The 25,014-nt window shown below is 38.1% G+C and overlaps 1 protein-coding gene across 14 annotated transcripts in view; it reads left to right on the plus strand.

Moving 5' to 3' along the window:
• Ten-m (teneurin transmembrane protein Ten-m) overlaps positions 1–25,014 on the plus strand; it is a 575,864-nt gene that overhangs the window by 498,466 nt on the left and 52,384 nt on the right. Inside the window, exon 1 of one of the 14 annotated variants that reach the window (XM_072894586.1) lies at positions 17,424–24,166. The exons of 12 other annotated variants lie outside the window; for them this stretch is intronic. In XM_072894586.1, coding sequence (XP_072750687.1) covers positions 24,061–24,166 — 106 coding nt within the window. In that variant the 5' untranslated portion in view covers positions 17,424–24,060. Of the gene's footprint in view, positions 1–17,423; positions 24,167–25,014 lie in introns of those variants that run through there. One more of the 14 variants, XM_072894593.1, reaches the window with a different exon arrangement.

The following is a 25,014-nucleotide window of genomic DNA, read 5'->3' on the forward strand; positions in this document are numbered from 1 at the left end:
TTAAAATGAGATAGAGAGACTAATAAGTTATCTAGCTGAAAATTAACCAACGTGATGGGAAAGCTATAATCGCACATGATAAGACACGAGTCATAGATTGCAGTTACTATATTGTATATCGGGAGATATGAGCTGTCCCGGAATCGGCAAGAAATCGAAAGAGAGATTTCCACTCCGTATAGATAGGTACGGGAGAAAGGTGATCGATGGCTCGGACGATTGGTATCGCGAGTCGATACGATACCCCAGAGACATTACACAGACGCACTTGGAGAAATTGCTAATCCCCTACATCACGACCCCCGATACTCCGTTACGCCGTTACTCCTATGCCATCCGGTATATTCAGCTACGTGTCAGGAATTTCTCTTACCGCCCTAAACGGCCATTCTCGCGCATTAGTTCGGGGTAAGTTTATTCTCGTTGCAGAATCAGTTCCATGCAGTTAAATATTTCCCTTTTCAACGAATTGAATTTAACTGTATTTTTCTTGAAATATTCCTAACGCGTTATATATTAATATCTCATGTATAAATAATAAACGAGGCAAATATAATATTGATAATCATTGGTAATGATTAATAATTAATAATATTAATAACAGAGGGGATAACTAATTGCACAGGAATTAGCTGCAGCATCGCACATTTCGCATATCACTCTTACGCATCTCGAAAATTGCGCTTTCGATTCGGAGAAGCCGCCGGCATTCCGATTTCAATGTCGATGCACATCTCGATGTTTGACAACCTCTCGTTCTCCGTTGAACACCGCGTTCCGTCTGATCCTTCATCTTCCCTTAGCATATCTCAATATCACTCGGATGCGCGTGTATGTGTTAATGCATCGCCTTTTGTGCGCCGATAACGCGACTGGTGCACGTCACGCACGCGTGAACAGACACGCATTCTCTCCCATAGCTGTTTGGATAGTGGAAATTACGCGTACATGCAACAGCTATTTCGTTCGGGAAGACGACGGACTGAATCCGAATAATACATCATTCGGAAGATTTCGTGGATATTTAATCGTCATATTAATAATTTATCGTAAAATTTATTTTAATCTTTTTAATTTTATCTAATCTTTTTTTCTTCAATCTATAACAATTTAAGTTAATAAATAATTACTGTTTCAAAAGAAAAGTACAAAAAACCGTTACACATAGAAAAGGTTTAATAAAATATTTAATAAAAAGTTTGCGTTAAAAATTAATTCCTTCGAAAAATGCCATTAAACTTTTTACTTTCAAAGTCACAAGCGTGTTTACGCAACAGTATGACTGTGGGAGCTCCCTCGTATAGTTCGACATTAGATGACTCCGATACGGGATACATGGATTTTTCACGCGCAACTGCGTTCCCATAAGCACCATGGTGTTTCTTTCTTCGATTTCAGAAGGGATCGGGCGCTCTCTTCCTAGAGTAGAGCAGCATGGCATGGTGTAACTCATCAGCGGCGTGTACAAAGCTGCCAATAGACGTGCCGAGATAATACGTACGAGAGGGGAGACCGCGGACACTTTTAACCACGCGTGTTTGAATAAGCGCTCCCCTAATTCCTTCGAGCATCGCGACGACGTTCGAGTGCCTGGAAATATGACAAACACATTTGCGTCGCTCACGCGGAGCTTGAGCATGGCAGATGTCCGTTCGTATCATGCCTCGAAGCAGTATAAGTTCTTTAGTGCCTATCTTGATTAGATAAATGTATTAAGTATAGATAACTGGCTAATTTTCCTTTTACATCATGTTTTGTTGTCATTTTTTGTCAAAAGTATCAATTTAGATTAAAATCATTAACTATGAATAAACACGAGGTAATGAAAGAAACAAATTTGTATTTTTATAAGCAGAACTTTTTTTAGATGGAACGATCTCGAGATAAAAATAACTTCCACAAGTATGGCATTTGCGAAAATAAGTGAATGAACGTGTTATTTGATATACAGTTATCGTGTATATTGGAATGACATAAAAACTCAAATAATGTACCTTTTTTAAAAGTTTCTTGCTGTTTTATTAAAAGAAAAGAAAAAAATATATCTCGGTTATATTATTCACAAGCGAGAGAAAAAAAATTTGTAGTCAATCGAAGCGAATAGTCAGATAATCATGTTTTTCGGCAGAATCGTATCGATCGTATCATCGAGCATGGCAAACTCGATGCAAAAGTTTTACCCAAGTTCCAGAATAAATTACTAAAACATGTCAATTCTACCTATATCTTTTTTCTCTCGCGTTATTTATTGCTTGACATCGCAGTATCTAAGGTAGCATCACGGTGAGCTATGAAACACATCAAACTTTTCTTTCTCCACCGATTGAATTGCAGATAATGTGCTGTTTTATTTAATTAGATAAAAGAACCCAACAAAATCTTGCGAACGTCACTATATTATACACAAAGACTTGTATAAAAATGTCCTTTTAACATAAATATATGATATGTAAATATGTGTTTTAACATAAATATATGATATGTTTTAAACTTAAGTATAAAAAATTATTAAAAACTTAGAAGATGCGATAACAATTTGTAAAGTTTAGGAAAAAAATGCGCTTCAAATTTATAAATTTATATATATATATATATATAACACGGTATATATTAGGAAAAAATATTATCGATTATACCCAAGATACTTGAGATGTTTCAAAAATGATTGATCGTTAATGGTCTAATCGACGGGGTAATACTTATTGCTTAAAATGCATGAAGGGGAAGAATTCGTTTTATAATTATCCATAACCGTAGAGACACGAGCTCGGTCTGTGTGACAGACACAAGCTAATGACAGGTTCGGGATTTGAGAGGCCATATACATGATTCCAGCCATCTCGCTCGTGTCACCATATGACAGACGGTCGATTCAGATCACCGAGAAAACGCATTACGGAGGCAGGAGCTTCTTCGGTTCATAGAAGGGATCGAGATAAGTGTGTACGTGTATCCGTGCGTCTCTTTTTTTTAGAGTTCCATTAATCACGCAGGACTCCAGCTGAGCATCGGGATCGAAGCCGCGCGTGACAAGTTTTGAAGCAATTAGACACCCTTCGAAATTCCTAACCGTGGAGTCATCGGTTTCCCCTTTCCTCCCATCTTTCGATTGGAATTGCTCTTCGGATCGCTCGTCGTGGTAATCTAACTGCTCTCAAACCCGATAAAAGAAATGGACGAACCCTTTTCGAGACAGCAACACTCCGCTTCGAACGCGCCGAACGATATTACGCCGATCGAGCCGAAGAAACTCTTTGAGGTTTTTCGGATAGCAATCAGATCCTTAATCGAATCCTTTCAAGACGCGAATGTCAGCGTAATCCATCAAATGTATTTTTTCTTTTTTTTTTTTTTTTTTACAAAATAATTGCATCTTCGACATAGATCTTATTTCTCCTCGAATAAATCAAATTTATTTCGCGCCTCTTCCAAAGAATATTTAACAGATTTGAGCGTTTTATATTATGAATAACTATTTTATTAAATTTTTAAAAAAACATCGAAATATTATGCTTTTTTAAAAGCATATTAAATATAAAAAATGATTATAATTTTCAATCTAGAAAATAATATTTGTTTCATTCACAGTTGTCACTAAGAAAAAAAAAGATGATTTTTTTTTTTTTTTTTTAATAAATACTCTTCGTATAGAATTTGCCCAGAGTATACGTCATACAACTAAAACGGCTACGCCGTCTGCAATAGCCGATAAAAGATTAGACGACATCAATACTCGACTTTTCTCATTGTGCTGTCGTCAGACGCTTACTCGCGCCATATAAAAGGTATTACGAGCTGTCCACTGAGGACCATCGCGAAGACGGATATAGTCAATAAGGGAGACCCCGTGCGTGCTGATACGAGCATATTTCGTCGAGAGGGTAAAGTCTGCAGTCAAAAAAGGATCCCAATAATCGGCCATGGTCCATTCCTTCGTCGCCCAGTTAACCATTAAAAGAGGCAAGGACGAAAAATTTCAGAAAGAGAGAGAGAGAGAGAGAGAGAGAGAGAACTTCCGAGGGCGAGATAAAACAAACAGGAGGATATTAACGCGGATAGCGCTCGACTTTTTAAACATCAAGTTTATTGACGCTCAACGATGTGGATATATGACATCCTTAATACATCGTACAGATTTTTAATATCAACTGTGTACATTCGACTATCTATATATGTACATACATTTATAATATGATCGTCGAAGCTTTAAAGAAATGCACGGCTCTTGTGATATAGAATGCATTAAATGAACGAGATTAAACGATACATTATAACTTATGTAAAAAAGGAAAAAACATTTTCAAACGGTTAGTTTTATAGACTATTTTATTTTCATGAAAGACGCGTACTAATAAACGAATAATAAATTTTTTATATACAAAGGTGTCTACTCTCTGATAAAACATGAGAAACCTGGAATATTCAGGGATTTCTTTTGTATCTAGAAAAATGAGAGATGTGTCATGGAATTTTATCGGGATTCAGGAAATTTTTTGGAAAATTCTTTTTTTGATAATTTTGCTTTTCATCTTGTAAAGTTAGCCGTGTATGTGTGAAACTGGCGTCTCACTTCGTAGGAACTCATTAATTGTTGAGAGTTTTGGCTTTATTTTTAATTAAGTATTTTTCTAGAGTTCTTAATAAAATTAAACAAATAGTTCTAATTATTAAAGAAAAAAAAACAGCTCGAGAAACAAACTGAGATGTCAAGTTTACTGCGTTTTACTTTGTTTGTTGACGATTTTTTAGCATTTCTTATCAGACTTTAAGCGCTTGAAAATTCTGCCATAGTGTTTACAAAAAATTCTATGTGTAAAAATTATTAGAATATTAATTAAACAATTAAATCGTACGAAATACCGGACATACTGAGACGCTCGTATCTCCGCTCATCTATAATAAATTAATTGTGCATATGTACAGAAGGCATCATTAATGCCTTTAGAAATGAATTTATGCATATCAATACATTTATATATTTTATATGTACATATATGGAAAATGTATATTTCAATATGTGCATAAATTTATGTGTAAAGGCATTAATGACCCTTTCTGTACAAACTATAAAAATGATAAATTATATATTTATTTTATTGTTGATTAACGATTATTTGTTTGTACATCAAAAAAATTTGAATAATTACAATATTCCTTTGTAAAACATAATACTCGTATATAATATTCGTTTTATATTATATAGACGATATATAATATAATAATTATTCTAACAATTTTTACGCATATCTATAACATAACTTTATTCAAAAAATACAAGTAATTGCAGAACGACACTAAAAAAAATAACATAAAATCTCATTTAAAGTCGATAGAACATTCGAAATATGACCAGCATCTCATCTCACAATCAGTACTTGTATGTTTGGTATTTCTAATTTGTTTAATAAATATATTATATAATAATTTTTACGCATAGAACCCTCTCTAGAAATTAAAAGTGATTATAGACTGATATAAAATCTCATTAAAGTTGATAAAACTATCGAAATACGACCAATGTCTCATCTCGATATTTATATGTTTGGCGTTTTGGACGATCTATTTTTTGTAATTTGTTTAATAAATATTCTAATAATTTTGATATATAGAACTCTCTCTTTCTCTCTCTTTGAAAATTAAAAGTAATTGCAGACTAACGTGAAGTCTCATTAATCGATAGAATTATCGAAATATGACTAGCGTTTAATTTGACAATTTAATTTGTTTAATTAATATTCTAATAATTTTTACATATATATTGAACTTTTTGTATAATTATTGTGAAAATTTTAAGCGCTTAAAGTCTGGCAAGAAATGCTTAAAAAATTGTCGGAAAAAGTAAGACAAAACGTGAATTTGGCATTTCAGTTTGTCCCGTATAAATAAATAAATAAATATATATATATATATTTTTTTTGTTATTTATATATTTAATGTCTTAACATAATATTGAATATGAAGTACATACTCTTTGCAACTTTTAATGATAAAAAAATAAAAATTTTATATAAATGAAAAATTATCTTATAAAAGTTATTCAGTTTTTTTAATACATTTATAAATCTAACATTGAAACTTAAGAGACTCTGTTTTTCTTTCGTATGAATGAAAAACATTAGAAAATGCATATAATAAAAAAAATTTATTTTAGAGAAAGTTGTATTAAAAAGTCTTGAAAATATTAATATATTCTTTTTACTTGGAATTTTGAACAAAAATATCTGGAAAATCAGGAAATTTGAATAGACTAAATATATAACTCGAGTATTTGAAGAATATATTTAATTTTATATATTTTTTATTAAAAAAACTGTATAACTTTGTGAATTGTATGTCACGCGTGTTTCTCTTCGATTAATTTTCAATTGTCAATTAGTTCAGATCTACATAGCTTTTAATAATTAACTTCAACCCGCGCGAAGTTTTCACGACGGCTGTCCGCTTCGATTAGCTTCGGACGAACGTTATTTTCGACGGCTTTTCTTTGCGTCCGATGAAATATCCCGGAGGCAGAGAAAACGATTCGCAGTTGCCCAAACGCGCTTGGAACGGCGCGAAGTGATTCTGACTTCCGTGCTTTTGCGAGCTTAAACTTCGGAGTAATACCTCGGAGTTATCGGGCACGCCTCCAAAGTTCCGCGTCGTTTAACGATAAGTACTTATCAGAACTGATAAAAAATATGGACCGAGTTTATAACAAAGCGTACATAAGAGAGGCGGAAATATAATTCCGTACTTCACGAGCGCGTTCCAAGTTCCGTTTATTAAAGGCAAAACTTTCGAATCACACAATCGCATTTTACAGAGTTATAAATCAAATACATTTGTACAAAGAATGTCTCCTCTACCTTGGAAACGGTAATCCAATATAAGTTAAGAAAATCCAGCAATCGTTAAAAGAAGGACTCTCGTAACTTCCATGACTGACTTTTAGTTCTTCGGTTTAGTATCTAGATCCTTTCTCTCTCTATATATATCTATCTTTTTAAATGCGTAGCCACATTTTTTTCCTCAAGAGCATATCATCTGAAAGAGAACTGCTTGTCATCGAACAATTAAATCAATTCATATATCTCAAATAGCTAAACGATTTTCGCACACAACGGAGAATTTCCTTTCGAATGACCGTTTGATATCCACTTTGACTCGACTTTTCATGTCCCGAGGATCTTTTCGCGGACACATTATTCCTCGGGATACACAAGCGGGAGAGCAGGTTGTCTGTGGTTCTCATTCAAATCTTCATGGCGATTTTGAATGAGAAAAAGAACGCGGGGAAGCGAAAAGAGCGATCGGCGAAAAGTAGGTGGAGGAAGATCGCGAAGCGACTGTTTGGACGATCAGCGAAGCGTTCTTAAAAGCCTCTTAAACCTGTCGCTGGCAAGCAAAACCGGCCATATTTATCGTCAATATCGAGGCGGACCGACGCGGAGAAAGGCCCGCAGCTGGCTGTCTGTAAAATCGAACGATCGGCATCGACGTCTGGCGTCCTTTTCTTACTCGGAAACGATCCGATCACACGGATCGGTCAAGACAGGAAAGTTTGTCCTTCGCTATTTTCTCCGTAACTTGGTAGACGACAAAGACAAATGATCTGCGGACTCAAATATATTTCAAGCGTGTTCTACGAATCGTAAGTTGGAAGAATTCAACGACATTCGTTTTCAACGAAGTGTATACTGATATAATTTATAATTTATCAGCGAATATTTAAAAGTATCGCTTAAAAGATGATTTATTATTACATGCAATCAAAACTTTTGAAAGAAAATTGTTTCCTGTTAAATTGAAAATTTTATTAAGTATTTAAATTCTGCAACACTATACTTGTTTTAAATCGTTAGAAAAATTAACGTAGATTTTTAACGCGCGATACGATCGCGAAAGTACGTTTGCATAAGTCTAGCTCTGCCTGCACTCATTTATTACTCTCTCCCGTGGTATAACCCCTCGATTCCCACGTCAATCATTAATCAATCTACAACACGTGCGCCTGCTTTAATTTACGCAACATTCTCGATTTACCTCCTCTTCGCTGCTACAAGGCTGCTACCGCTGCGGTGTCATGCATGCGTCGCGACAGGTGGCGATCGTGGCTGTTTTTCGTCGAACCGTGGCAAGAACGCCACATTGTTGCCTGCCTAAACACACCGCGGGATCCCCGCGGGTCCCCTCGTCTGTCTCTCTCTCTCTCTCTTTTTCTCTCTCGCTCGCTCGCTCGCTCGCCAACCCCTTTCGCGAAAGGAAAACGTAACGCGAGACGGGCCTTCGTTGCACTGGTGACAGCAGCGCCATGCTGACAAATGCTACGTAATAGGCCCGATTGTTCGCCGTCGGGCCAATTTGAGTGGCAGCCTGGTAATTTCGTTGCCCGTAGAAGCCCCACCGGAAAAGGCGATCCCGGGTGTATCCTTTCTCTTCTTGCACGAGTCGGCGCGAGCGCGCAGTGACAGATTAAAGGGGTTAGGTGTGCGTATGTGCGTGCATGCGTTTTTTTTTTTTTTTTTTTTTTTCTCTTACGGGCCCGCTATTCATGGCGAACGATGTGTAGTCCTTGCAGCAGCCGTATGTCGTCGACAAGGTAGTCTCACTATGCGAGAGAAGGGCTACAAACACGAACGAGTTTTCAGAATGTAGCTCGAGGAAGCCCCGAGAAAACCCGGTAGCGTCGACTCGATACAACGTTTATGGTTTGTATCGTCGAGTCCATCCCTCTCGTCCCGCACACGATGAACGTTGCGGGTCCCCTTTCGGCGTTGCCGTATTAGATAATCACAGGACAGGGACGGGAGGGGGCCATGCATCGCGGACTTGAAAGGCCCCCGACATCCATCATCCGTGGGAGAGGGACGTTGCCCCCTTCTCGCGTTTACCGAACCGAACCGGGACCTGTACTCTCCCCTCCTCGGTTATTTCACATCGACATTAGCTTCAGTTATGTTTGCAGATATGTTCTGCGATATTGTTTTATTGCGAATCTTGGCTTATCATTTTGAAACTTTTATATATATATATACATGTGTAAAAGTTTACATAGGTATATACATATAAACTTTTTATATAAAATAGAGAAAGTTAAAAATTTATAAAGCACATAAAAGTTTAAACATTTCGTGCTATAATCAGAAGTTTAGAAGTTCAGAAGTTACTACATCTTACTTTAGAAAATATTACAAGCTATTTAATTTCTTAATATATAGGATATTATTAAAAATAAAATTAATTATAAATAATTATCCTATAAAATGAAAGCTACATCTTGAGAGAGAGAGAGAGAGAGAGAGAGAGAGAGAGAGAGAGAGGAGGAGGGGAGAATACTAATATTATAAATTATTTAATTTAATTTATGATTAAAATGCATAAACTAATATTAATAATTATAAACAGCCGCTATATATAAGACGGAAATCTCATTTAAATCTCATATTTAAATTAAAGTGCAATCTAAAATAAATTTTATGTTGTTCACTTTGAACAGGCTGAACAACTGCCTGTTTCGATTGTCTGCAAAACCAGTATCGTTCCACCACTCTTGTCCCTTCTCTCCCTTGCTTGCCCATGTACATGCCGGGGGTAAACACAATGTCAACGAGCACATTAATGTTGTACATCCCCACTTGCGTCGAGATGCAGTTCTTTCATGCCGCTCGATCGACCGCTACACTCGAATACCGAATGGTTCGCGAGAATAGTATAGTAACAGTCAAGCCTAATGGAGATTGGATTGCGGATAAGTCGGCCTTTCTTTCCCCGGCTGGCGCTCACAGGCCGCTGATCTTTTGTGACTGATGAAAATCGTCGATAGTTGACAATTTTGCTTTCAATAAACGGCAGTCGTCGATATTGGAACGTTATCTCACGGCGAAAAAGGGAGTACTTCGGCTTTTGTGACCGATAACTTCTTATTACGTGAGGATTCTGCACATTGAATTGAACGCTAAATTCTGCCTCTGTATATTTAAAGAGCTCAACCACGCGGCAAGTGTACGTATGTGTAGGTGTGCGCGTTTGTGAGTGCGTTGTGTGCGTGCGCGCGCAATATCAGTGCCGATATCGTCGGTACGGAGGGAAGATTGAACGGGCCAGCATGCGAAGTTCCAGCAAGTTATCTTTGCTCGCGGCATACCTCATCCTTATTGATGCATTCTCCGCAGATTGAAAGCGGGATCGATAGAAAAAGCTGCTTACTGCTTTATGCGCGCACGTTACAACGTGATTTCCGCTTTTTACGTCCCCCGAAGAAGGAGATGAAGTCCGACGAGTAACTGTGAAAGGTCGAGGCGGAATTTTCTAATCTAACGATCTCTCGGCGAAAAACGTTCACTTCCCTCTCGAGTCAAACGCGCTATTTTAATCGAGTTAATATAGAAATTATATTGCTCTCTGTGCGCGAGTAAAATTGAATTACTCCTGTCTTGAGGGCGAGTCCGCACTTTATTTCGTATCATCCATCATGTCCCTGCATTTATGTATAGACGCAAGTAGGGCAATCTCGACGACCCGTGCTGTAATAGATATGTAAATCCGCAATTTAATTGCGTCTTTGAATAATAAGTAATTTAGTCATGCATTAAAACGCTCTAAGGACGAACTTTTAATAATGGAAAACGTCTTTATTGGAGCGGCGATACGTTGAACGTTCTCATACCACTAACGAAAATGCACTTTCGTGAACGATACTTTAATTTTTTGATCGCTTATTTCTTTTACATACACCTATATATATATATATATATATATATATATATATATATATACACAGATATCCCTTTTCAAAACTTTAAATAGTCTACTGATAGAACACGAATCTTTCAGGCCAGTTATCATTTATCTTCAATCCATTATAACTTAATATTCGCGACGTCGTATATACATATTTTGAAATCACGCGGAAGATCAAGAATTTTTAATTCTATTACAGAAAAAATTATAAATTCTCTCATAGGCAGTCGCGTATTTCTCTTGCGGAAGGTTATGAGAGTCACTGGGTATTGTAAGAACGCGAGTGCACGTTGCATTCGCTTTTCTCGCCTGCAGATGACATAATATTAACAAAAAGGCACATGGCTCACGTGCAGAATTGGGAGAAAAGGAAGGAGGGAGTTCCCCGATATCACTATACTGTCCGTCTCGACGGAGTCGCACGTTTCGTGCTTTTTCGTGCGTGCCTACGCATCCGATCGTACGTCATACACAAAATGGAACGTGGAACGCGCCGTTTGCAGTTAGACTCACCGACAGCGGCTGCCCGCTGCAGTCTTTTCTTCAATAACACAATGTATCTCACACAAGCATTCCAAAGGCTGTATATTATATGTATTTCGCAAAAAAATAAACTGTATGATGCGTGAAGTACACTTCCTTATGCTCATTGAAATATATATTTTACATATTATATAGCATAAACGGCAAAATTATGTGTTATTATCACATTAATTTTACAACTATGATTATTATAATTTTTGCGTTTAAATAAGAAGTTGATATTACATGTCGAGTATAGAATCGCGTATTATTTTTAGAAATTATGTAAGTCATTACACTACAATTACTCTGAAATTAAAGAAGAAAAGTTATTTTATGGTTTTTTAATATTATTAAGCAAATTCTTTATTTCCAAGTACTTGTGTTATTTAAAAAAAAATTAATTATAAGAAAGAAAGAATAAAAAACAGAAGTACTTGATAAATAAAAGTATTATGACAATATTGTTAAACAAATATAATAAAAATGCATTGCACTGAAATCACGCCGCGACAATTTTTCCTTACACATATATAATAATTAATATTTGAATCGTGTTATTGTCACTTGCTTTTAAAATAAGAATTGTCGACGCTAAGTAGATTTTCAGTGACATGCCGCGGGACCACTTTAGCCTCCCTTTCAATTCGTATGGCAGCAAAGAGGGCGACGTGAATCTCGGATGAGGGAGTATTAGCATAATTCGGGCCGAAACGCACAGACCAAATTCTTTCCTGAAGAGGCCCCGGTGTCAGATGGCGAGCCTATGAAGAAACCGGCACTCGGAGGTCTCCCGTAGGGCCTCCGAGATTAGCATCGACGACCGTAAACGCCAGAAAATAAGCGGCTCCTCCCGCGCATTGTCGAAAATTTATTCCAATCCTTTGTTCGAAGACGCTCGTTGCTTATCATTAGTACGACGTGTTCAAAACACTTGTCAGATCGAGGATATCAAGGACCGCCGCCTTGAGAGATTCTCTAAGCTCGCTCTCCGTCGTAAAATAAAAATTCTTACTTTTAGATGTGAAACTTCTCGAAAGATGTTAGCTATTTTTAATACTCTTTTATCATTTAAATATAATAAAAACAATTTTTATTTTCGAATCTCTGTTGAAAGTTTTATCCTATGATTTTATAATAAATTTGTCTCTTATCTACGTCATTTGCATCTTGTCTGTTATCTACGTCAAAAGATATTCGTTACGTTCCATTTGACATTATAACGATTTATTTCAGTATCACATTAACGTCAATTACATCAAAAACAAGAAATATATTTCTTCTTTCTTCTGATCCAAAAGTGGACCTAGTAAACTTTCACTTCGGATTTAGAACAACTTGATGACGTTCGCGATATAACAGCTATGCACTTATTTAAGAATCGAAACCTAATTTAGTAAGATCTAAATATTCTTTAATCGTCATAAGTATCGCGTAATGATAGTTTGACGTATATTAGGTTAAAAAAATATCGCTTTCTACTGTGTTCTTAAATAAATCAGTGACGTAGGATTCAGCAATGAAACATCTAATTTCGTACCTACATTTTTATTTATAAAAGTTAAAGACAAGAAAAGTATTATCGATCACCGCTAGTCCAATGTCATATGCATACAGTATATTTCCATTTACGGCACGGGTTGGTAAATCCGTGGAGTCTTTTACTATTTTTAAATGTTTGATACATCATATATTGGGAATAAATATATTTTCCAGAAAATAAACCGTAATAAAAGATGAAAAAAAAAACAATAATATCAGATTATTATTATTCAGTTATTAAACATTTTACAAAATGTCATGTAACGTTACTGGGATAACCGCGTTTAACCATCGGCCAATTTGCATATATCTACTTTATTCGGACGAAAACTAAAGTTAGTGCGTTATCATCGATCGCACCGCGATTTCAACAATCGGATATGCACCCCGCTCACGGTTAGTCGAAGGTGCCCGCAGGAAACCTTAACAAGAACTTCTCTCCCCTAAGCTTTCCCTACCTCTCAAGGATACCCCCCGCAGGTCTCTCGTGGACACGGAGGGATGGCCGGAACTAGCCTGAAGGTACTCGCGAATATAAGGGCCACGAAGTACGAAGGGAAGCCGGTGAGATACGGTCGAACCTATTCGATAAGATCTTTAGTCCGTCGTAAGAACAGGAAGTGCATTAAGGAAGCGAGTATTCCCACTGTGACTGCTAACTCGACACTGCTGTGTTACGATCGGTTCAAGCAATAGTTGCAGATATTGCAAGTGCATTACAACTTGCGGAAAATTTCCCGTAGCAAGTTGAGTGTTTTTCAACATCTCGAAATTGAGCGCATAGTGTGTTAAAACGCAAAGGTTTCGGAGAAGACTTTTAATTAGCACAATAATTTAAAAGAAAATATTTAAATGCTAATTTATTTACATCATAAACTTTTTGCTAATTATTTATGAACCAAATATTATGCGATTAATAATTAAATGTTATAAATATTTAAAAATTAAGATATTTAAAAAAAAAAAATATATATATATAGAATAAATATAGAATAAAGATATTTTAGATTATTTACTAATAATAATATTGATTAATAATATTGATCGAGAGAGAGAAAAAGAGGATTAAAAAAACTTCATAAATATGTATATTAAATAATAATTTATACTATTAAATGTACTTTCCGACAATTTTAACTGAATGAATAAACTCTCTTCGATCTGTATACACTGGTGCATCTATTTTAATAATTATTTCAACAGCAAACGGAGAGATTCGCAAAATATTCCAGTCGCATATCGATTCCGCTTTTGTACAACGTTACGAATTCACATAGGAAAAAGAGATTTTCCGAATTGAAAGCCCGAAATCGAACAAATCCATCGTACAAAACTTCGCGCGGGATCGGAATCAACTCCGTATGGGTTGACACATCCCCGGGCAGATTCGCGCGAAGGGGGTGAAGGTCGAAATCCCGAAATCCCGAATTCGATTTTCGGGACGACGATGCTCGTTGAATGAAACCCCGACCTACCGGTCCCGGGATGAGGGCCCGAGTCGCTCGTCCGAGATTGGAAAACGTCTGGGATTACGAAAAAAAAAAAAAAAAAAAGCTAAGGCGGATTGCGTATCGCGGGCAGATGGCAGGCGGCTTTCTCTGGCAAAGCCAACTACGTTGGTGCATGTTGCACCTTCTCTTCTTCCTCTTTTATGTGAACGTATGTTACGTGCGTGCGTGGTGATCGGCCCACGGTCGGTGGTGATAGCGTTGTGTAGTAACTGTTGCTCGTCGGAAAGGGAGATATGGGATGCGATAGGAGCACGAATGGCTTTGCTCGGATTTCGAAAAAAGGACGGGACGACACCCTTTCATCCCGTTCGGTCAATAGTTCTTTTCGGTCTTCTTTCTTCCTGCTCACACGTACACACTTTTTTTCCTTTTTCGCTTTGATGCCTTCTATTTTATGCGAAATGGCATCACGATCTTAAAAATTTCGTGAGAGACGCACGTCTTCTAAAAGGAAGATCCGATCGCGTGCAACATTTCTCTTTCACATTATACGAGATGAGTCTTTCGTGGTAAAGTTCGAAACGTTTCCGATTAATAATACAGTTCTAAAAGTGGATTGTAATGGAAATAAGCTAATGCATCTTTAAAAGGTTCAGCCCAGAGAAAAGCAGGATTTAATATTCTGCCAATACTTAAGCAGGGTATAAATACCGAGTGCAAATTCCGTTATGGATAAACAGAATATCGCTTTCAAGCATATTCTAAACCTTTAAGATTTGCCATTTACACTTCGCTTAATACACGATACTCAATCACGCAGAATCTTAATGGTATATTTGAAAGAACCATCGTTCAACTATGCCTTACGCTTCACATATTTTCGCTTTTCGATCAATGAAAGCTCCCGCACATCAATTTATAATTTTTATACGTGTCATCAAACGCGTTCTCGCTCTATTATATATATATATATATATATATATATCCTGTGGGGAAACAGATTTCAGTGAACAGGTCCAACGTGACTTTGCAAGTAGCACCGTGAAGGGTCCAGCAGTCTGATGGACAAGGTAATCTTTAGATTCATCCTCCCGAGCCAGATGTCCGAACCGAACCAACGGTTTCATGTAATACACAATTTACGTTGTAACATCACTCGAACTACCATGTCTTACGGTCCGAGAGAGAACATCAATAGTTTCAAATTAGAATAAATATACAATATATATAATTTTAATTTCTAATTTTCTTTTCTTTTATTGAACGATACTTTATACACAATATTAATTTAAAAAAAGAAAATTTTTTATTGATGTTAAAATTGTTGAGGCTTTTAATAAAAATTAAAAATCTTTTTTTTTTTTTAATTAAATAAAAATTAATAACATAAGAATAAATTAATAATCGGATTTAATCGATTTGTGTTAAGCATAAACGTACCACGATTTGAAATTTCTGACACTAATTTTACGTCAAACGAAACTTCGCACTGCCGTCCATAAAATCTGTCGCTCCGTGCAAGTTTCATGCTCGGGACTGCAACTTATTCCGTTCTTCGGTGCGGGAAAACGCGCGACAAACGCATATTTAACCAAACTAACAACGATGAAGCACGGCGGCGACGTGCGAGAGAAGTTTCGACGGTCGTTTGGGGAACTTCTCGCCGTGACTTAGTTGCTCATGTGAGTGCATCACGGTGGTGGGCGATGCGTAAAGTTTAAAGAAATAAAGGGTGCGCGTAACTTCGAAGGGATTATGGAAACTACCTATATTTTCATAGTCGGATGCACGATTGGAAATGCCGTTATTATTACGGAAATTCCAACTTTTGTGTGCGTGAAAGATTACGATACTTTCCGCAGCTTGGAAAGTTTACTTTGATCACGCGATTCCTCGTAGGATATTGTATCAGAAAATAAATTGAGAAACATAAACGCAATTCCTGTGAAATATTTTCATCGCAAATTTTTTTCCAACCGCAAAGTCGTGTGTGTTTCGGTCTGAAAGAAAAAAAAATTATATAAAATATTATTTACATTATTCGCGCGATTATTTCTGATTTGCTGTCAGCTTTTGGCGTCTCGTACAAGAGTCACGTCCACGTTCCAATGCAAATGATTGCGAAGGCCGCATTACCCAGTCGAAAAATGCTCCGCGCATCGCGCACCTGACGTGTAAAGACCGCCGTACAGAGTTATGGCGTTACATACTCGTTATCCCTCCGCGCGACCGTAAAGTGCCTGTCCTTACACGGAACTCGTCCTATGTATATGCGTGTTTATCCGCGGTGCCGACGAGGTGGTATACACGCGAGGAGGAAGAGGAGGAGGAAGTTTCGTGGCAGCGCACCGGTCGTGACCGAGAGCGACGCGCGTCGGAGTGCGGAGAGTCATCGCCATGAGCGCCGTAATTTACGAAGCCATCATCCTTGTATGCAGATGCCGCGGTCGTGAGGGATGCCCTATCTTTCTCTCTCTCTATCTATCTCTTTCTCCTTTCCTCTAGTTCCCCCGCTTACTCGGGGGAAAGAAAGGCAGAGGACGGGGGGGACTTGTCGCACATACGGACCTCCCGCGCGCTCTTGCTTTTATTGGCTTACCTCACTATTTTACAACCGATAGTGGATTAAAGGGATTAAACACAGTCGTCCATATGGGGAGCGGGTGATATAGCCTTGCTATAGAGACATAAAATCCATAAGATACGAGGATTACTCTTCTTCTAACGAGCGCGATGGCCGCTCGACTCGACGGCGGCTTCGAGTGTCTCGCGTGAAACGCCGATATAAAAAGTCGATTTACATGCTGTCCGCATTTGCGAACCGATCTCCCTTTCGTTTTCGTCCACCTTGAAAATTTACCGACGACATGGGTTGCCGAAGTGTCGGGTTACTCGGATGCGCGTCAGTCTTGCATGAGAGAGTAGATTCTTCCGAGACAAAGAAGTGGAATTAAGGTGTACGGCTACTAAAAACATCAATAGCTTTTTATTCGGTATTTCTCGCGATATAACGATACAGTTATTAAAAAAACATCATAAATTATTTTTTTTTTCATAATTTTCATTGCTGTTAAAAAATAAAAATCATGAAAAATATTTTCAAAATGATTAAAATAATTAAATTTGCATTTCATAAATAAGAGTAGTTTAAAAAACAATTAAATTTAGAATTTTTTTATTAAATTGCCGTAATTTATGTTATTATTTTTCATATTTAAAAAATATTGCACTTGTGTTAATAGTGTGATTATTCGTATTGTGTGTTTTATATATTTAATAAATTTAAACCTTCATTAAAGTATATGACAGATATCTCACAATAATGCTTCCATACATAAGAAATCGGATCGCTTTGTCGCGTGCTATAGAAAATATCACGGACCATTCTCGTTTCTCTCAACCGCAAACAAGGTCACTCCCGACACTCGGATCACGAAAAGCCCCATCTTTTGCGAATGTCGAGTATCATTTACGGTCGAAAGCTTTTCTAGGATTTCAATATCGCAGTGGAACAAAGTAACGAAGAAAAGATGGAATTGAGTTGCCCGAATGAATATCAAGCTATAGATCTCTGTCTCAGAAAATCGATCTTACATACTTTGATTATCATTTATTTCTGAATAAAAAATTCTTTTGTGTGGCTAATACTTATAATAAACAACAATTGATTAATTGTTTTATTTAATACTTAAGAAATTATATAATACACTTTATATGCAGAGGGAAAGGATCTTGTGATCAGAATTTATATATCTTGTTCAAAATAGAATCATAGTATAGAGAAAGATAATTCTCGTGTTGTTATATTAAAACAAATACGTTACTCTTTCTTGTTTTCAGTTTTGTCTTTAATTGTAACACAATTATAAACTTTTACCACACGAAAATTAGAAGAGTCGTACGCAAATTAGCATAGTCTTCGCCGAGCGTACCGCTTTTAACGATCCACAGTCCGCGTGGCCAGGTAGCCTTCTTCGAAACGTCATAATTTACCACACGACTCGGCTTCTTATTATCTCGAGTCTGCTACGGACGCGAGAGCCGAAAAGGTTTTTATCTGCTCGTCTCACTCGAGCCGCTCTCACTTTGCGATAGGTACAACTTAATCGCACGTCGGACCGTAGCGCGAAAACTGTCTGACCGGATAAAGCGCAAGCGGGTGTGGCAGCAACGGTTGTGATGAGAAAGCCCGATGTCGCGGACGGATGGAAAAACAAGGGTAGCGTCTACCTATTGGGTCACGCTGTTTCGAGTGAACTCATAGAATCCGGGTAACCCGGTAAAACGATAGCCGAAAGCCCGGAAACTCTCCGAGGCACGCGCATTATTTAGAACAGTCACGTGAGGGAGAGAAAGCGGCGAGAGGAGCGGATTCTCTGCGTCGGACCGCTAAATGAATTTTTTATATAACAACCCAGCTGTATGAAATCTCCCGCGAAAAACAATTCCACACTGTGAGAATTTAAATGGATGCTCTGGGAAAATTTAGATAATGCAGTTTAATTTATCCTCTCTTTTCCTTCCCCCTCCCCCTCTCTCTCTCTCTCTCTCTCTCTCTCACAGTATAAAGCTGTTGTTAAAATCTACGGCTATTGTCCAAGTTTTCAACATGGTTCGCGCGCGGATAATTTTATAAATATATTAAACAAAATTTTCATTGTGTTTGTATATATTGAAGATATATATACATATATATGTATGTGTAAACACACTCTCTCTCTCTCTCTTTCTCTTTCCACGTTTCCGCAGTATTATGCACAAGTCTTCTATAAATTACGTAATATATTGCCTACGAAGAAATAGTTCGCTCACTAAACAAGTTACGCGAATAAAGGATTGTAAATTATGACTATCCTTGATCCCTTAGTCCGAACTTTACTCTCTACTTTTATCGTTGTCATCTACCTACTTCTTTTCAACTCTTTTTTGAATTTATAAAGTCTTAATAAAGTTACACATCTCGGAAAAATTAACAAAACGCGAATATTATATTTAAGAGGGTTTTTTTTTTTAATCAAATATTTATGTGTAGAAAAAAACCTAATTTTCAAATAAGAATAACAGGATGTACGCGCAGCGGAAGAGGTAAACTTTGGATAATAGAAAACGAGGATCGCGCCAAGTCCGATGATATCAGACCAGCGACAATCGAAGCCGGTCTTCTTCGACCAGTCGCCGTCGCGACGTCGTCGTCGACGATCTCTCAACCCCTCGGCAAACATTTGAACGCGAGATGGCACGATGTCCTCGTGTCCACCCTTACATCCCATCCCCTTCGTCCTGTTTCCGTTGTACAATGCAATATCGCTGGACATTTCGCATCGCGCCAATAGTTTGCCACGAGAACCGCGGCAGCACACACCGCGTTTCCTGGCTCATTTAAGTCTCGTTAAGCTATCCGTGTGGTCTTGTTAACTCGCACATTAATTCTCTCTCGACCGTTAATTCGCCGCGCAATAACTTTGTCGCGAGGTAAAACAAAAATCGAATATAGGTATTATCGAGAGGAACGCAAGCAATGGAGGTCTAAGAAAATCGCGGGTATGTGTTTTCGGTAGAAAACGATGCAGGGAGACGAGCATTTTTTTCTGCCACAGATGCACTTTTTTTTATCTTTACATTGACACTAAACATTTTTTCTCTTATTTTGCAGAAACACAATCACAATTAATCCGTTCTAGTACGCGTGCGAGAAACCTGTTATCCTGATAAACATTATCACTCGGCAAGTTTGTCATTATACAAGAGAATCTCTCGGGACACGCACACGTGCACAGATTATATATTGTACATTCTCGAGAGTTCAAAGTTTTACTCACGAAAAGAGATCAGATCCAAATCTTCTCCTTCCCATCTATGATTAATTATAGAATTTCAATCTTTGTATTAGTAACAGATTTTTTCGTAATATTTTTTTTTAATATATTGTATTTAACTCTTTATTCTCGAATAAGCACAGTGAGAAATGCAGCGTAAAACGCATCCCTTTGCAGTCTTCTCACGATGCCCATTGGAACCTCTAATTGTAATCTACGTACATTGTTTAGGATGTGGAATGGACACAAATCGAAGATGATTGGAAAGCAGTTCAGACAATTGCATAAACAGATAATGTTATTACATATATCCAAAGTTTATCGATAATGAAGATTTTACAGCGTGAATGAATATACTTTGAGGCAAAAATATAATGTCAGAAGTATTTGCACTTTTCTTAAAAAAGAACATAATCGATCATAATGGGTCATGGAATGTGACGTTTTACCTCGTTTTTCCACAATTTTAGTCGAAAGAGAATTATTAAAACTTCTGTACAGCGCGCATCGCAAAGTTATCCCACAAGAGAAATATCATTCTAAAATTACCTGATAACAACTTTAATTATTATTGTTGTCCCAGCAACACGAATTTCAGATATTTTTGTTTTATTAATAAACGCGCAGGTATCGCGAATATATAATTTTTGTCGCGTGCTTATATGTATAATAAACAGTAGCGCGATGGCATAATGTAACTTCCTAATTGCCAATTTAATATAGTTAGGTGAACGTATTTAATATGTTTTAATTTACTTCCGATGTAATCACGATTCCTGATTTTTTACGATATTGTAAAAACAAGATTAAAAGCCTCAGGAATAGCTTTTGCATTCGCAGAATCTTTATACTTTGCGTTATTATGTTTTAAAATTACGTTCTACATTCTAACAAAGGCAATGCGATTATACATATATATAGGGTGTTCTGTGAATAAACTTCTAAAATGTGTTCCAGAAGCATTCTAAGTAAAAAATTTATATATACTATAAATGAATTTGGCTCAGTTATCAGGATAAAAAAATTTAATTTTTGTCAGTAACACAAAGTTCTGATAACGGCCCTGTCCCGCCTCACTCAAAATATTATTTTCCATTAGATACGCAGTGTGTCACCCTAAATATTTATTTAACATTGAAACATTAACGTTTGGGTAGTGCTAAGGCTACTGAATAGCTATACATTGTTATTACTACTACAAATATTTCTGGATACATTTGATAGACTATTTCAAAGTGTCAATGAAAGTCATATTATTTTTAAAACATACCTCGATTTAGCTTTAGAGAATAATATTTATGTAAAAATTATTAATGTCTGGTATTGTTTATTTATTACAATTCTTAATAAAATTATCCATATCTCGATAACTGAACCGAATTGATCTATAGCATATATAAACATTTTTACTTAGAATAACCTTTAGAACACATTCTAAAAGTTTGTCGATTCACTCGCGAGACACTTTGTAGATGCAGTTACATATTAATAGTCGTGATTACGATTCTCGTAATCACCTTTTCTCCTCCGTTGCATTTCAATCGCCCGCATATGATGCATCAGAGAAATCCTTCGATTTCCAATTTGCAAAGCCGTGCCCACGCTAATCAACTTCTGTCTGCCACATCCGTTTCTACACTGGCCCAATAATAATAATCGAAGATCGTGGGCGAAGATCGAAAGTACAAATGGCGCAACACCTTGTTATCCCGTCCAATCCCCTTTTTCTTTCTACGTTTAATATTCGCGATACACTTTAATCGTTCATCAGCCGCCAGAAACTGATCTTCGATAAAACGGATATCAGGGACGGACAGTGTCTCCTGTCAGAATATAAAGCTAATTATTTTTAAAGTTCTTTGACAAGAAAATATGGAAGAAGAAAACGTGTCTTCTTTAATATATCTAATGGACTATTAAAAGATTGACAATTGTGTCGTGACATAAATTAATTAAAATTAATTAACGTAAGACTTTAACATGTCTCTTTCTAAATTATATAGAAAAGAAGAAATTAGTATTAAAAAGGAAACTATATAAAAAAAAAAAAACGAGAATCGGTTAAATTTGAGCTTATTTTCTGTAATGTTTAATCCGAAGAATCTTAAACGATGTTATTTCGCGAGGTTTGTCGAAAGTAACGAAACTTCAGTTTCCGACACAGATCCGTCCCTGGTTGGTGGAGATGGCAGGAAGAAGAGGTGTGAGAACCCGAAGTAAAGTTGGGCCAGCGGCATCGGCGGCGATGCGAGAAAGGGAGAGCGGGTCTTCTTTCTCGACGGGATCCGCTGCAGCATCAGTGGAATAGTGGGTGCTGTGATCGTCGAGGACCGGCTGTTGTCCTCCTCCTTCCCCCTTCCCCCTTCCCTTCGCTCCAACATCGGCCTCGTCTCAACCAAACCTCTTCCACCCTTGCTCCAAAATGCCTCTTACGCAAACCTCCCCGCCGCCAAGGATCTCCCTGCCTTCCCTCTCCACTTGCTTACCTTCCCCCACTACTCCCGCATCCTCCGTGGTGTCGGGAGTCATCGGCTAGCCTTCTGTTCTCAGTCTGTGACCGACCGCGCAAGCGTGCGGTTCTACTTCGAAGCGCGACTCATGGGAACGATCTTACATTTTCACTGATGATCCGCGATGATCGTGTCGCGAATGGATCTACGCAAGTCGATGCCGATTACAATTCCGCTCGGTAAGATCAAGTGGAGTAAAGTGATTTCTTATAAATTGTGATTTCCTAAATATCGAATTATCCGACATTCGTTGTCGGGTGTGTGCCAAGTGATAGATCAGCATCGAGGAAATTGTCGAGGATCGCGTGAACCCCCGATCGCGTGTATCTAGCGTCGGGGTCAACTGAAATTTTCCCGGAATATATTTTCGTAATCCGCGTCCTCCGCTGACATCGTCTGCACGACAGGACGTCCATCAGACGCGGCGCAGGCCTCTCCTTCGGCGAAGTGACGTGACTCGCGATACTTCCGGTTTCCGCGAGCGAGCTTTTCCCTTTTGACACTGTCGGATGGGAAAGGAATTGTTGGTGGTCGCTTTTATCGATCGAACGAAACGTGTGCGACTCCTACGGCGAAGCGAATCGCCGACCCTCGTCATCCGCGGAAGATCCACGCTTCGAAATTTTCGGGGCAGCTCGATCGAGTCCCACGCTGTGCCCCGCTTTCAATTGGTCACGGACCGTCACAACAGCGAGCGGGTTATTATTAATCTTCATCGTGACGAGAGAGAAAGAGCCGCCCGGCAGTTTATTTCGCATGACGAAATGATGAGTACTCATTGCGGTGCAATTTCTTTCTCTCTTTTTCTTCTTTTCTCTCAACAGTCGCTTCGATTTACACATATGTGAAACGACGATTTCAACGCGTCGACTACGAAATTCAAAGGTGCGAAAGTGCTGCGTGAGATCTTTTTTTCGCGTGCGCCACACAAAGTGCAGTGAATGAAGGGAATACGGATGACCTGAAGTCAAGGAATGCCCAAAGTCTCCGTTTGCGACGTCTCCGGACGATAGACAGGCTGCGGATCGCACGGCTCCAATAACAACGAGCCTATTTTTTTTCCACCCCCTCCGTCTCTCTCTTGGCGAGGTACAGAGAGACAGACAGGTGCCGTCGAGACAGAAGGTTTCTCGCCGTCTCGTCGTATTTCAACGCGAAGTTTAATTCGGGATACGTTACCGTGGGGTTTTCGCGCGCTTTGTCGTAACGCGGTCGGTCGCGCGCCATCCATCGACGTCGCGGGTTTCCCCTTTGAAGTCCAAACCGGAAGGATCGTTTATACGAAGCGACGAATACGCTTGTGTGTTTGCTTCGTCTTGGGTGATTCGAGACCAGACGACAACGCGACGACGACGACGACGACGTTACACGTGTGTTCGCGTCGCTGTGATAGTTTATCCCCTCATCCACGCGCTGTGTGTGGATCGACGAAATCTCCTCCGTCTCTGTCGCTGTCGCTGTCGATGACAAAGAGAAGCGAACGTTCTCTTCTTCTCAATGTGCGACCCCACCGCGTTGTTGGATCTAGTGCCGGGCGAGGGATTACTCAAGAGGCCGTCCATGGATTATAACGAGTACACGTACTGCTACGGCGGTGGTCGAGGTGGGTGGCATTTCTTACCCCCAGTGTTCTTTCCTTTCTCCCCCCCGTCCCTCTCCCTCCTCTTCGATGCCCCGACCACCGGGAAACTACGAGCTCGCGCTCGACCGCGGAACAAACGAGATTTTCTATCGTTCGTGTCTCGATTGTACGATCCGATGGATTCTTTATACGTTTCTCGAATTAGCTCGTGGCCCATAAATGCCGTAGATCCGGAGAAAATTGTTCAAGTCCTACACTAATTGATGATCTTATAAATACTATTGATAATAATTAACGTTCAATCAGTGTTTAAGTATTGTAATATTATACATATATCGCGATTATCTAAATTAGATCTATTTCTTTTTACATTTGTGTAACATTACATCTGTCATTATATTCCGTATACAGTCAATCTATATATCTAATCTGACAAGCTATACATATTACTTGAAATTATGATGAATTTATGATTTATTGATAATTTAATAATGTATGGGTTGTACTTAATAAGAAATATTATCCAATATTTAAATATTGCAGTAGTTACAAGTACTTATAAATTTCGGATCTGTGGTTCACCTCTCGTCGAGCTTTACGAAATCGCGAGTGATCCTGACGCGTGCAACGACGATATCGCTTCTGTTCTATGCGAAATTTAAAAATGAAAGGCAGCTCTTCCATGAATATAAGAGAGAATATAGCCAATCAATCAAAGGCAATCGGAGTGTAGTTAAATATTTAACAATGCAAAATGGAGTGGCGTTGATAGAGTGCTGTTCCCGATAACTCGACTTCTCTACAGAAAAACACAGTGACTAATGTTTTTATTAAAATTGACGTTTATTTATTTTCATTCATGCGACGTC

The sequence above is a fragment of the Anoplolepis gracilipes genome, chromosome 1 (genome assembly GCF_047496725.1).
Source record: "Anoplolepis gracilipes chromosome 1, ASM4749672v1, whole genome shotgun sequence".
NCBI classification, from domain to species: Eukaryota; Metazoa; Arthropoda; class Insecta; order Hymenoptera; family Formicidae; genus Anoplolepis; species Anoplolepis gracilipes.